The 13,043-nt window shown below is 49.0% G+C and overlaps 1 protein-coding gene across 1 annotated transcript; it reads right to left on the bottom strand.

Moving 5' to 3' along the window:
- Positions 1-1,731: 1,731 nt before the first annotated feature.
- PROSER3 (proline and serine rich 3) lies at positions 1,732-12,715 on the bottom strand. The gene is made up of 11 exons (XM_052656212.1): positions 12,663-12,715; positions 11,779-11,937; positions 11,359-11,561; positions 10,102-10,229; positions 9,905-10,014; positions 8,993-9,075; positions 8,749-8,891; positions 3,331-3,524; positions 2,227-3,214; positions 2,046-2,127; positions 1,732-1,867 (listed from the first exon to the last, which is right to left on the bottom strand). The coding sequence occupies exons 2-11, from the start codon at positions 11,782-11,784 to the stop codon at positions 1,741-1,743; spliced, it is 2,064 nt and encodes a 687-aa protein (XP_052512172.1). The 5' UTR covers positions 11,785-11,937; positions 12,663-12,715; the 3' UTR covers positions 1,732-1,740.
- Between the last annotated feature and the right edge of the window lie 328 nt (positions 12,716-13,043).

Raw genomic sequence — 13,043 nt, 5'->3', positions numbered from 1 at the left:
ACATATCGCACAGCAACTAAACCTGTGTACCAAAACTATTGAGCTTGTGTTCTAGAGCTGGGGAACCACAACTACTGAGCCCACATGCTGCAACTACAGAAGCCCCTGTGCCCTAGAGCTTGCTCTCAGCAACAAGAGAAGCCTCCACAATGAGAAGACTGCACACCACACCTAGAGAGTGGCCCCTACTCGACACAAGTAGAGGAAAGCCTGCACAGCAATGAAGACCCAGCACAGCCATAAATAAGTAAATAAATAATTTTTTAATTATTTAAAAAACAGGTGGAAACTGTATCATCTTTCCTAATCCAATTTAGAAAGTTTAAGTAAAATTGCTTCCTTTGCATTCTGTGGAGGAGGTCACAAAGTTCTACCCAGTGTCAAGAAGAAACATGGACCCTATTTTTTGATAGGAAATTTGCCAAAGAATTCGAAGACAAAACAATAGGTTTTTCAATAGTCCAGAGAGATGACGATAGTCTAGACTAGAGTCAAAGGAGGGGTTAAATTCTGGAGGGTTTTTTTTTTAAGTGATGGTAACTCTTATAGTTTCTTGTCACAGCTTTTATTTATTTAATTTTTTTGGTTGCACTGGGTCTACTTTGCTGCACTCTGGCTTTCTCTAGTTATGGCAAGCGGGGGCTAGTTTTTGTTGTAGTGCTCAGGCTTCTTATTGCAGTGACTTCTCTTGTTGCAGAGCACAGGCTGTAAGCACACAGGCTGCAGTAGTTGCAGCAGGCAGGCTCAGTACCTGCAGCACAAAGGCTTATCGCTCAACTGCCTGTGGAATCTTCCCCAACCAGGGATCGAACCCAAGTCCCCTGCATCTGCAGGTGGATTCCTATCCACTGTACCACCAGGGAAGTCCCTGGAGGGATTTTAAAGGTAGAGATGATATGACTTGCTCGTCAACTGATTGTGAGGAGAATCAATGACAGCTATGAGGCTTCTGACTTGAGCAGGTGGAAGGATGGAGCTGAGAGGCAGGGAGGAGCAGGTTTAGGGCAAGGATTAAGACCTATGGAGTTTGAGATATTTCTTAGAACTTTTTGTGTGGATGATGAGCAAGTCATGGGATATAGGAACCTGAGGTTCTAGGCTGAAGATAGGAATTTGTTGTAGTACTCGGGGTTCACAATTTGTACGACTTTGTACAGTTCAAAGTCGTCTGTCAGAACAGAGATGAGGGTTCAGAACCATGAAGCCAGATGAGAGCACCCGGGACTGATTGTAGATAGAAAAGTCAAGGCCTGGGACACCAAAGTGACAGGTGTGAGGCGCAATGAGGCACAACCAGATTGGTGAGGAGAAGGCTGGGGTTCTGGAAGCTAGGCAAGGAAGTGCTTCAAAGAGTGAGCAGCTCACCTAATGCTGCTGCTGGGTCAAGCAGGATGTGGAGGCCTGACCATTGTCTAACACTCTAATGACTACAAGCTTCACACCCAGAGAATAGTTCCTTTGGTCTCATCTGAGACAGGAGGACCCACTTGCCCAGAACCCCTCTCCTGCCCTCAAAGATGAAAGCAGAAGAGACTTGGCTTCAGTGGTCAGAAACAAGAGTTCAGTGGTGCAGGGCAGAGCTAGTGTGGGGGAGGGGAAGGGGGCACAGGGAGCTATTTCCCTAAATTAGCAAGACCTTTGGCCTTTTCAAACAACTTCTTTTCCAGAGACAACCAGTAATCTGAAAAATTTTTTTTTATTAAGAAAAATAGAATCTATACAATTCAAAGTCGTCTGGCCTCAAGAGAGGCTCCTTCCCTCCTCGGCCGCAGCCTTGGGGACCCGGGGGGGCGACCTGGCTGGAGGAGACCGAGACTCTGGGTCTTCAGGGTGGCCCAACAGGCGGGCTATTTGGGCATCCACTTTCCTGGAAAAAGGACAGTGGGTAGAGGTTGAGGTATTTGTTCAGGATTAGGGTCAGGTATTTGCTCAGGATTAGGGTCTAGGGCTATCTATGTTCTGGGAAAGGGGTTCAGGAGAGGTGGGCACCACATGGCAATCTCAGAATTCAGGGGCCGGGTGTGTTAAATCCTGGCGATGGTCACCTTTTCTGCTGCCGCAGCGCCATCCTTTGAATCCTTAGCACCTGCAGTATAGGGTCGTCCTGGAACTCGCTCCCATCAGAGTCTAAGGGGGAAAGGAGCAAGATTCAAGGGGCCGGACTCATAGCGTAATGGACTGCCATTCAGAACACGGCAGCCACGCGCGGCGTGCGCGCCTGCTCACCTTCCGCAGCCTGCAGAAGTCTGGCAGCCTGGGAGAGCAGGTCTTCTGAGGGGGCGTGGCCAGCATCGGGTGAGGGCGTGGCTACCACCTCAAGAGACCCGGCCTCGAATGGAGGGGGCGGGGCCTTAACACAAGTGGCCACCACCTCAGCTGGAGGAGGCAGGATCTTGGGCTGCAGACGCTTGACTTCAGCCAAGGGAGTGTCTTTGTCTTTCCTAGGCACTGATCCCGCTAGGGGGAGCATGGTCTTGGCATTCCGAGACACCGCCTTAGACCGATCCGGTGATTCAGATAGATGAGCCGTGACCTCTGAGCGACGGGTCATAGGGTGTGTGGCCTTGGCTTTCCGAGGTTCAGCCTCGTGTGGAGGCGGGCCCTCAAACCGGGGGGGCGTGTCCTCCAGGCTGTCCGGAAACAGCCGAGCCATCACCACCTGGCCCAGCGCGCCTCTGAGCTGCGGGCCAGGGCCCTCGTGCTCATCCGCGGCCATGACTCGCCCTGAAGACTCCCGGCGTTGGGCTCTGCTTCTCCGAGGCTTGGAGCTTTGCTTCTCGAGCTCCTCTGGGCTGCTTGGTGCAGGGGTGGGGGGGCCCTGGGGGGCTGCAGGGGTCGTGGGTGTGGAGGCATGGGGCGCGGGGGTTGAGGCTGGAGGGGCAGGATTGGAGGCCAGGGTCGCTGAGGCGGAGGCCGGGGGCGCTGGGGCGGAGGCCGGGGGCGCTGGGGTGGAGGCCGGGAGTGTTGGAGGGATGACCCCAAGAGATATCCAGGGACTGGGCTGTGGGGCCCAGAAGAATCCATGGGGACTGGGACCCCAAAAGATGTGTGGAGAGAACCCTGGGGGAATAGGAGGCCTCTCCATGCGGAAAGCTTCCTGGAGTACAGGTGGAACCACATTGCCCCAAAGTGGGATGGAGTTAGACTGGGTTCCCAGGGAACCGAGGGTCTCCACAGCGGGAGGAGATGGCTGTGGACAGATGGGGGAAGGGACCTGAGAGGGAGAGAAAAGGTAGAGAGTCCTCAGTCCCTCTCAGCCTCCCCCTTCCTCCAACTTCCCTTAGGATCCTCCCTCCACCCCCCCTCAGGCTCCTCCCTCCTCCATCTCACCGAGGTGGTGAGGGCAGTAGTCTGCGGCAGCACCCAGGTTCCGTCACCCTGGCTTCTTCGAGCCTGTTCAAGTTTCCGCCGCTGCCGCCACTGGTACAGAATGTCATCCTCTGGCCGCAGGGGTGCCTGGGAGGACGCCGGGGCAGGAGTAGGGATGGGGGCAGGAGTAGGGATGGGGGCAGGTGCTGGGGTTGCTGTGGAGGAAGTAGAGGGAAGAGGGGTAAGGCAGGGCCTGGGTGATGAGCAAGGATATGCTAGCACACACCCTTTGAGTACCGGGTTATTCAGACAGGCTCTCCAGATATTGTCCCAAGTCCCCTGCAGATTGGGAAATGGGGAAAGGGGGCAGAATCGGAGAAGAGCGCCCTCATGGGCTTCAACCTGTCATCATTTGACTCTTCATCATCAACAAATATTACTGAGCCCTTACTATGTGCCAGGCACTGTTCTGGACACGGTGGTCACAGCAGGGACCAGGGCAGATCTTCCAGAATCTGCCCACATCTCCCCACTTTACCACCCTCACTTGCCAACCCATAACAACTTCCTCCATGGCTTCCCTTCTCTCCCATCCTCTGAAACGGCCTCCATCCGCAGTGCAGGGAGCCTGTGAACACCTGAGTCAGGTTAGGGCCCTCCTGATTTAGAATCTTCCCTGGGCTGTACCTCTCTCCTGGTAAAAAGCACGTCTTTGCACTTGTGGTTCCCTTTGCCTGGAAGGCTCTTCACTTATGCATCCATGGGATTAACTCCAAGTCCTTCAGGTATTTGCCCAAGTACCACCTTTTTCATAAGGCCATCCCTGGCTGCCCTATTCAAAATTGCAATAGCCCAGCCCTACCACCCTCCATCCTCTTTCCTGTTCCATTTTTCTCCTTAGCACCTATCACCTTCTAATTACTAAAGATCACACTTCTTTGCTTATTCATTGTTCATCTCTCCCTCCATAATGCCGGCTACACAAGGACAGCAGTTTTTATCTGCCAGGCTGTTACCAGATCCCCAGTGTCAAGAATAGGGCCTGGTGTCAGTATATGTGACCTAAGGGCAAAATAGAAAATACATATATGCAAAATTGTGCTCCATTCCAGTGTCCAGCACTGTACTGGGGATACAGGAGTGACTAAGGGCAGGGTCACCACCTATCCTCAGGCCTGTGGGACAAAGGGACATCATTTCCCATCACCCAGGTTATCATTTCACGAGTCATGATTAGTATGGCTATCATTATCTCTCAGAAGCCCTACCTACTAATGCTGCACAGAGAAGGGGAAGCGGGGTAGGGGGCAGCATCCGGGTCCTCTCCTCCCCTCCCCTCTATATCCTGTGAGTCTATTTCCAGACCTGGCCACTTCCCTTTACTCTGCTCCTAGCAGAGTAGCAGCCACAGGGAGTTTGCTAACACCCGGTAAAGATCTTGTCCCTGCCTTGCTCACCACCCTCCTGTGGCTCCCCAGTAGATCATGACCAAATGCCTCACATGGCTACACAGCCCCATGTAATCTGACCCCTCCCAATATCTTCCACCTTATCTCACACTACCCTTACCCCTGGTTCTTGCCTTTTCTTGTTCATTATCTGCATTGTGCTCTCTCCCACCTCAGGTCCTTGGTACAGGCTACAGGGCTATAGGCCTCACCTTCATCATTCAGGTTTCCACTTAGATAGCACCTCTTCCAGGAAGGCCTTCTCTGACATCCCAGTATCACAAGTCTCCCCTGCATGACCCTCATTTCTGCTTATATTTGTTTGTGGAGTTATGCAGCTATTCTGTGCCCCACACTCACTATTCCATGAGTACCATGAAGGTGAGACCACGTATGGTTGGTTCACTAAGGAATCCCCAATCTCGAACACAGGCTTCACAGGCAACACGTATTCAATGTGTGTTGCATAAAGAATACATATATTTACTCTGCAAAAAACTTATGAAGTAGTAAGTTTATCCCTATTTTACAGACGAGGAAACAGGATCAGGAAGGAGAAGTGAATAAAAAGAGAAGCTTGGAAGGATCAAAGAATCAGGGGACGGCTTGGGCAAGATCACTCAACATGCACAAACAGCACTCTGTTCTCTCTGCTTGCCTGTCCCCACTCATGGGAGTCCCATGAGATGGAGAGACTCTTTCCTGGCTACCACTGCATCCCAGGAACTGGGGCACAGAGTAATAGTAACAACAGTGATGACAAAATAGTAACCCACCTCTTTAACCCAACCTCTGAAATCTCGGGGGCAGAAATTTGAGAGATCAACACTTTGCATGTTTTAGTCAAGTTGCTAGGTATGTACAGGATTGACAGGGATCTGGGTCAGAACATCAGGTATATAGAACACTGGTATATAGCTGAACGTGTGAAATTGCCATTATTCAACCATTTTTTTACTTACAAAGACAAAAATTTCATAAGATTCATAGTAGAATGAATATTTACTCCCTGACTTCAGACTATACTACAAAGCCACAGTAATCAAAACAGTATGGTACTGGCACAGAAACAGGCACAGATGAATAGAATAGATCAAAGCACCCAGAAATGAACCCACACACTTATGGTCAATTAATCTACAACAAAGGAGGCAAAAATATACAATGGGGAAAAGACAGTTTCTTCAATAAGTGCTGCTAGGAAAACTGGACTGCTGCTGCTGCTAAGTCGCTTCAGTCGTGTCCGACTGTGCGACCCCATAGACAGAAGCCCACCAGGTTCCCCCGTCCCTGGGATTCTCCAGGCAAGAACACTGGAGTGGGTTGCCATTTCCTTCTCCAGTGCATGAAAGTGAAAAGTGAAAGGGAAGTCGCTCCGTCGTGTCCGACTCTTCACGACCCCATGGATTGCAGCCTACCAGGCTTCCCCGTCTGTGGGATTTTCCAGGCAAGAATACTGGAGTGGGGTGCCATTGCCTTCTCCGGGAAAACTGGACAGCTACATGTAAAAGAATATTAGAACATTTTCTCCCACCATATACAAAAATAAACTCAAGATGGATTAAAGACCTAAATGTAAGATCTGAGCCATACAACTCCTAGAAGATAACATAGCCATGGCGTAGCAATATTTTTGTAGATCTATCTCCTAAGGCAAAGGAAACAAAAACAAAAATAAATGAATGGGACCCAATTAAACTTAAAAGTTTTGTACAGCAAAGGAAACAATCAACAAAACAAAAAGACAACCTATTGAATGGGAGAAAACATTTGCAAGTGATACGACCAACAAGGGATTAATAGCTCATACAACTTAACATTAAAAAAAAAACTTCATTAAAAGATGGGTAGAATCTGCCTGAGGACAACTGAGGCCACTTCCTGGGTGCCTGGCCTCGCTGCCCAGCAGCCCCAAGTGGCGACCGGCCCTGCCCATGGTCCCTTGCTTTCCATGGGGCTGGTGGCGGAATTGGGGGTGCGGGTGGAAGCAGGTTCACATCTGGAGAAGCACTAGACAACCCCCACCCCTGCCCCACTTTGTATTATTCCTCCTCTTACTCTGAGCTGTGAGTAATTTTAACCCTGTACATATGGCAGCTCTTCTGATGCAGAGACTATTTTATCAATGTCAGTGCCCCATAGGATGACTCCATGGGTGTTTCCAGACTCAGGCTCTGATGAACGAAATAAAAAGTTTTTTTTTTTTTTTTAAAAAAGAGATGGGCAGAAGACCTGAACAGACAGTTTTCCGAATAAGACAGATGGCCAACAGACACATTAAAAGATGCTCAACATTACTACTCATCAGAGAAATGCAAATCAAAACCACAATGAGATAATCACCTCAAATCTTTCTAAATGGTTATCATTAAAAAGACCACAAATAACAAATGTTGGCAAAGATGTGGAGAAAAGGGAACCCTTGTAGTACAGTGTTTATGGGAATGTGTTTAAATTGGTACAGCTACAATGGAAAACAGCATGGAGATTCCTCAAAAGACTAAAAATAGAACTATCATACATTCCAGCAATTCCACTCCTGGGTATATATCTAAACAAAATGAAAACAGTAATTTGAAAAGATACATGCACCCCAACAGCAGCATTATTTACAACAGCCAAAATACAGAAGCAACTTCGGTATTCATCAACAGATGAATGGATAAAGAAGATGTGGTGTATATATACAATGGAATATTACTCATCCATTAAAAAAGAATGAAATTCTACCATTTGCAACAACACAAATGGTTCTTTTCTGGGGGTGAGGGGAAGATATTATGCTTAGTGAAATAAGTCAGACAGAGAAAGATGAATACCATATTTTATCACTTATATGTAGAACTGAAAGAATAAAACAAATGAATATAAAAAAACAGAAATTGACTCACAGATATAGGGAACAAACCAGTGGTTAGGATAGAGGGAAGCAGGGGAAGGGTGGGATAGGGACAGGGGATAAGAGGTAAAAACTACTGTGTATAAAATAAATAGGCTACAAAGATATATTGTGGAGCACAAGAAAGATAGCCAATATTTTAGAATATAGGGTTGGCCAAAAAATTTATTTGGTTTTAAGTGAAAATAAAAGACATACTCTTCATTCTCACCAAGAACTTTACTGAATAATGTATTCACTAACCAAATGAACTTTTTGGCTAACCTAATAATGTTAAGAGCTTCCCTGGCGGCCAAGTGACAAAGAATCTGCCTGCAATGCAGGAGACATGGATTCTATTCCTGAGTCGGGAAGATCCCCTGGAGAAGGAAATAGCAACCCACTCCAGTATTCTTGCCTGGGAAATTCCATGGGCAGAAGAGCCTGGTGGGCTACAGTTGGACACTAAATCACCATCTCCGCAAATAACTTCAAATGGAGTATAATCTATGAACATTTGAATTACTATGTCGTCCACCTTAAACTAATAGAATATTGTCAATCAACTATGCCTCAATTAAAAAAAGGATGACTTCATCCTAAATGAGATAGATATATAAATATTCTTCATACTGTTTAGGTCAAATTTTGCTGCCAAATCAGCTGTGGTGCCAAATTTGCAACAAGCCTTCTGATTTTGGAGCTTCATGTTCAGAACTGCAGACAGGATGCAGAGAGAGAAATTGCATACTCATGGGAGCTACTGTGTATGCTTTCTTAATTTTTTTGGCCCCGGCTCATAGCATGCGGGATCTCAGTTCCCTGATCAGGGATTGAAATTGCACCCCCTGCATTGGCAGTGTGGAGTCTTAACCACCGGACCACCAGGGAAGTCCTCCCATGATAGGTACTGTTAACAGAGCCATGCTGTGTGCTCCATGTATTCACCAACTCTTTCAATCCTCACGACACCTACAGCAGGGGAATACAGTTATTATCCCTGTTTTACAGCTGGATAAACAAAGTGCAGAGAAGCCCAAGGTCACAGAGCTATAAGTCGAAAAGTTGGAATTTGCACCCAGACTCCCCTCATCCTCGCCTCCCAGCACTTACCTTGTGCCCTGAGGTCAGGGTCCTTGATGGAGTCAGGAGTGAAGGTCATGGAGAAGGGAGAGAGGCCATCAGAGCTGACGGGGAATGAGGAGCTGCCACCATCGCTGGGGCTGAGGGAGGAGGTGGAGGAGACGGAGGCCTTGCTGGAGGGAGAAGGCAGAAGTGAGGCCACCGGGGTCTCAGAGGCAGCAGCCTGGGCCCGGAGAGGAAGGACTGGGGAGGATGATGCGGGCGGGGGAGGCACCTGCGTTTGAGCAGCCTGGCAGCTCTGCTTTGCAAGCTCAGTGTCTCCAAGTCCAGCAGGGATGAGTTCCACGTGTTGAGACTCTGTGAGGTGAGAGGGGGTCAGAGACTAGCCCCCATCGCAAAGGCTTCTGGGAAAGGGGCTCTGGACAGAGGGCCTGAATGCAGGTCTACATTCCACCTGGCATCCTCACATGCGGGCTGACAATCTGCTCCTCCTCCGTAGGGAAGACAGACCAGGTTTCCCTCTGTGGATCCATAACCCTCAGTGTAGTCATTGTTATAGCAGAAGGGTTGACCCTACCTTCCTGATCAGGCCTGGCTGGTCACAGTGTTCTGTCCTCCAGTTCACAGTGACTGGCTCACAAGGATGAGTGAATGAGAGTAAGTCCTGGGGCTTTGGATGGAGCTATTGGAAAAGCTTTTTCTTTTTACTGGAGTAATCAAGTATATCAGACACCTACAGCTACTGGAGACATCTTAGCTATTTTGAGGGGAAAGCCTACCTGAGATTGAGCCAAACAAGGAGGAACCGAAAGCCATGAGAGTTGAGTTCCTCCCAATACTGGTCAATCACCTGGATTCAGCTATGCTGAAAAGCACCTAGTTTTGGATCTCTTGATTACACTAGCTAACAAAGCCTCCCTTTTTTGTTTAGGCTTCCTTGAACTGGGGGTTGACTCTAATGCTTACTACATGTTTATTTGTTTTTTTTTCCTTCTTCTTTTCTGGCTGAGCCATGCAGTGGCATATAGGATCTAATTTCCTGACCAAGGGTCGAACCTGAGCACCCTGCATTGGAAGTGGAGAGTCTTAACCACTAGATCACCAGGGAATTTCTGACTCTAGTTCTATCTCAGGGCTGGTGCTATCAGTCCAGGCATGGAGGGAAAGAAGTGGGTGGCAGTGTCACCTGCTTTATTTCCTGAAGGGGTGCCACAGCCTTAGCCTTTGATGCACTGGCCATCTTAGCATGAGTCAGGGCTGCTGTGTAGGGTCTTCCTTCTGGTTCACTGGCTCCTGCTGAGATGCCCCAATTGATTTAGTTGGGGGCAGGTAGAGGAGCTGCTGGGGGTATTGCTCAGGAGGAGATGAGACTGAAGCAGGTACCTGCTGCAAGTTGACTGCCAGGGTCTGAAGATTCAGGCCGCAGCCACCAAAAGTCAGCTGGGGTTGGGCCTGCAGACTGGCGTTCTTCTCGGCTTGTGGGCTGAGCCTGTCGGAACCGGTTTATGTACCTGTGAGCATCAGAGAATTGGGAGGTGGGTGGGATGAGGAGCACCCAATAATAATAACAATAATAATCACAATAGTCAATGTAAATATAGCACCGTAGCAACACTTGGTAGTTGATCCTCAGCATCTGTTCTCCTTTCTTATACAGTAATGCAATATTATGTAAGACGATAGAACCCTGGGGACATAGCCACTCTTCTATAAATACATTTTCTAGATACCCTTGCAGATTTATGGCCATGTATATTCCTGACCACAAGATGCAATTCTGGAAAGTGGATATGGCTGGGAGCCATTATGGGCCATGAAGGAAAGGGTAACAGCCTAGGGAAGGGAGAGCAACAAGAGAGAAGGAAACTGTGTCTCAGACACCTCAGTTAGTGGCTGCCATATCAGCCCTGGAGAAGGCAGTGGCACCCCACTCCAGTACTCTTGCCTGGAAAATCCCATGGACGGAGGAGCCTGGAAGGCTGCAGTCCATGGGGTCGCTAAGGGTCGGACACGACTGAGCGACTTCACTTTCCCTTTTCACTTTCATGCATTGGAGAAGGAAATGGCAACCCACTTCAATGTTCTTGCCTGGAGAATCCCAGGGACGGGGGAGCCTGGTGGGCTGCCCTCTATGGGGTCGCACAGAGTCGGACACAACTGAAGCGACTTAGCAGCAGCAGCAGCAGCAGCAGCTTAGCAGCAGCTTAGCAGCATATCAGCCCTGGTTGCTTCTGCCTGGACTGTTATGTGAGGGAGACATATTGATAAACACTCTTGTTTAAGGCACGATTCATTTGGGACTCCTTCTTATAGCAGCTGAACTTGGATCCTACAAATCCAAGGGCTCGCTATGTGGCTCACTATTGTTTGTTACAGATGCAGTACTGATGGTAATTCATTGAAAACTTAAAACAGACCCAGAACATATGTGCTATTAATATCCTCAATTTACAGATGAAGAAACTGAGGCCAGGATTGTACAGTGATAAAGCCTGGATTTGAATCTAGCTCCAGAGCACTTGGTAATGTGAATGAAGTATGATCCTAAAAGTGCGGCTCTGGCTAGGATGATTATTATGGATGTCTGCCCCCTCGCACTGATCCAAACCCTTCTTTTCCCTGAGAGCTACTGGAACTTACTTGGCCACCACGGAGTCCCCACTGTCAGTCACGATGGGTGGTGGGGAGGCTCTCATCTGGCCCTCAGCGGTGCTGGGTGGGGAAGGGGTCCCTGAGCTGGATGGCCAGGACTCCTCAAACAGCTCAGGGGAGCTGGGGCCTGCGGCCAGAGCCTTGGAAGCTTCTGGAAGTCTGGATCTCTGGGATGTGGATGGGCTCAGGGTCTAATACACAGGAGGTGAAGAGAAGAAAAAGTGAGGCTGAGGAGTCATCCCTGTAGGGAAACGAAGACACATATGAAATCTCAGTCCAGAGGGGAGGAAACACATCCCACAATGGCAACAACTCAGAGTGACTGGGGAGGTGACAAGGGATTCAGGTGGTGGAGGACAAGGGCAAGGCCATGGGGAAGAGAGGAGAGGCTTTCTTTTAATCTCTCACCCCCATCTCTCATCACGTCTTCCTTCCCTCTAGTCTTCACTCCCTTGTTACTGGTTGGCACACAGCACTCCCTGTGGGGTGTCCTCACCTGGGGGTGCCAGGTTTAGCTTCAGAATGGCCAGCAGTGGCTTCAAACCACACTACGGTTCCCACGGAATCCTGGAAGAGACGAACTATAATTTCCATGAAGCACCACTGTACATTCAAGATAATGACACTGGAGGCACGATTCCCACCAGTCCCTGGAGCAGTCTCAAAAGAGAACCCGGGAACGGTTGGTTGGTGATTCGTAACCCTGGATCCAGTCTAAGAGGAGTCTTTTAAAAATACAGAGGCGTGGTCCTCACCCAAGATCAAAAGAATCAGAGTATCTGGAAGGGGGCTGGGCATCTACATACATCTGTTTCGCAGTGTTTCTGGTGACTCTGAAGTGGAAGTCAGGAAAAGAGCCAAGGCTGAACCCTATCACTGTATATTTCCCATAAGTCCTTGGGACATTAAGGAGAGGAGTAGATGGGATTACAATTCCTATAGTCACTGGGCTCCGCCTAAGCAAGACACCCGTGGCAGTCTTGGAGCAAATTCAAAATTAGGAATCTTAATTCCCAAGGTGCCCCCAGACACTTTTAGGGAAAAAAAAAAAAAAAAAAAAAGCCCTTAGGGCCACTTAGCGGAACGTAAAACGCTATGGAACCCCCGCAGTGGTAAAGTCCAAGGTCGGAGCCGCTTCAGGCTGTGGAGCATCTTGGGAGTTGTAGTTCCAGTAAGGTTGAGCACCCTTGACTCTGGAACGTAGCAAACCTGATCTTAGGCTGTGTTACTCTCACCCTTGATCCTCCCCAGGCCTCCAGTAATCCATCACCTGAAGTCCATCCTGCAGCTACCTTGCAGATTCCGCCGGCTCTGCTCGGTCACCGGACTCACCCGGAGCGCATCTTCGTCGCTTAGCAATACTCTATAACCCCGCCCCTCTTTGGGACTGCCGGCGCGGGAAGAGAGCGGTCTCTAAGGCGACCAATGATAGAGAGGAAAATAAAAGTAATTGGACAATGGCCAAAGGGAGATGCCTCACAATTGGTTGTAACGGGAATGAGAGGGAATGTTTGATTGGGGAACGGTAGCGAGATGCAGTAATTGGCAAGCCCGTGGGCCAATGGAAAGGATCCGAGGCTGGGCTCGCGGTTAGGAGGAAGTCCCAATGTACTCTCTTTGCTGTAGTCGTGTATTCTAACCACTCCCCCTCTTGCTGTCTAAATCTCATCCAG

Source organism: Budorcas taxicolor, chromosome 18 (assembly GCF_023091745.1).
Source record: "Budorcas taxicolor isolate Tak-1 chromosome 18, Takin1.1, whole genome shotgun sequence".
NCBI classification, from domain to species: Eukaryota; Metazoa; Chordata; class Mammalia; order Artiodactyla; family Bovidae; genus Budorcas; species Budorcas taxicolor.
This window is presented reverse-complemented; position numbering and strand designations above follow the sequence as displayed.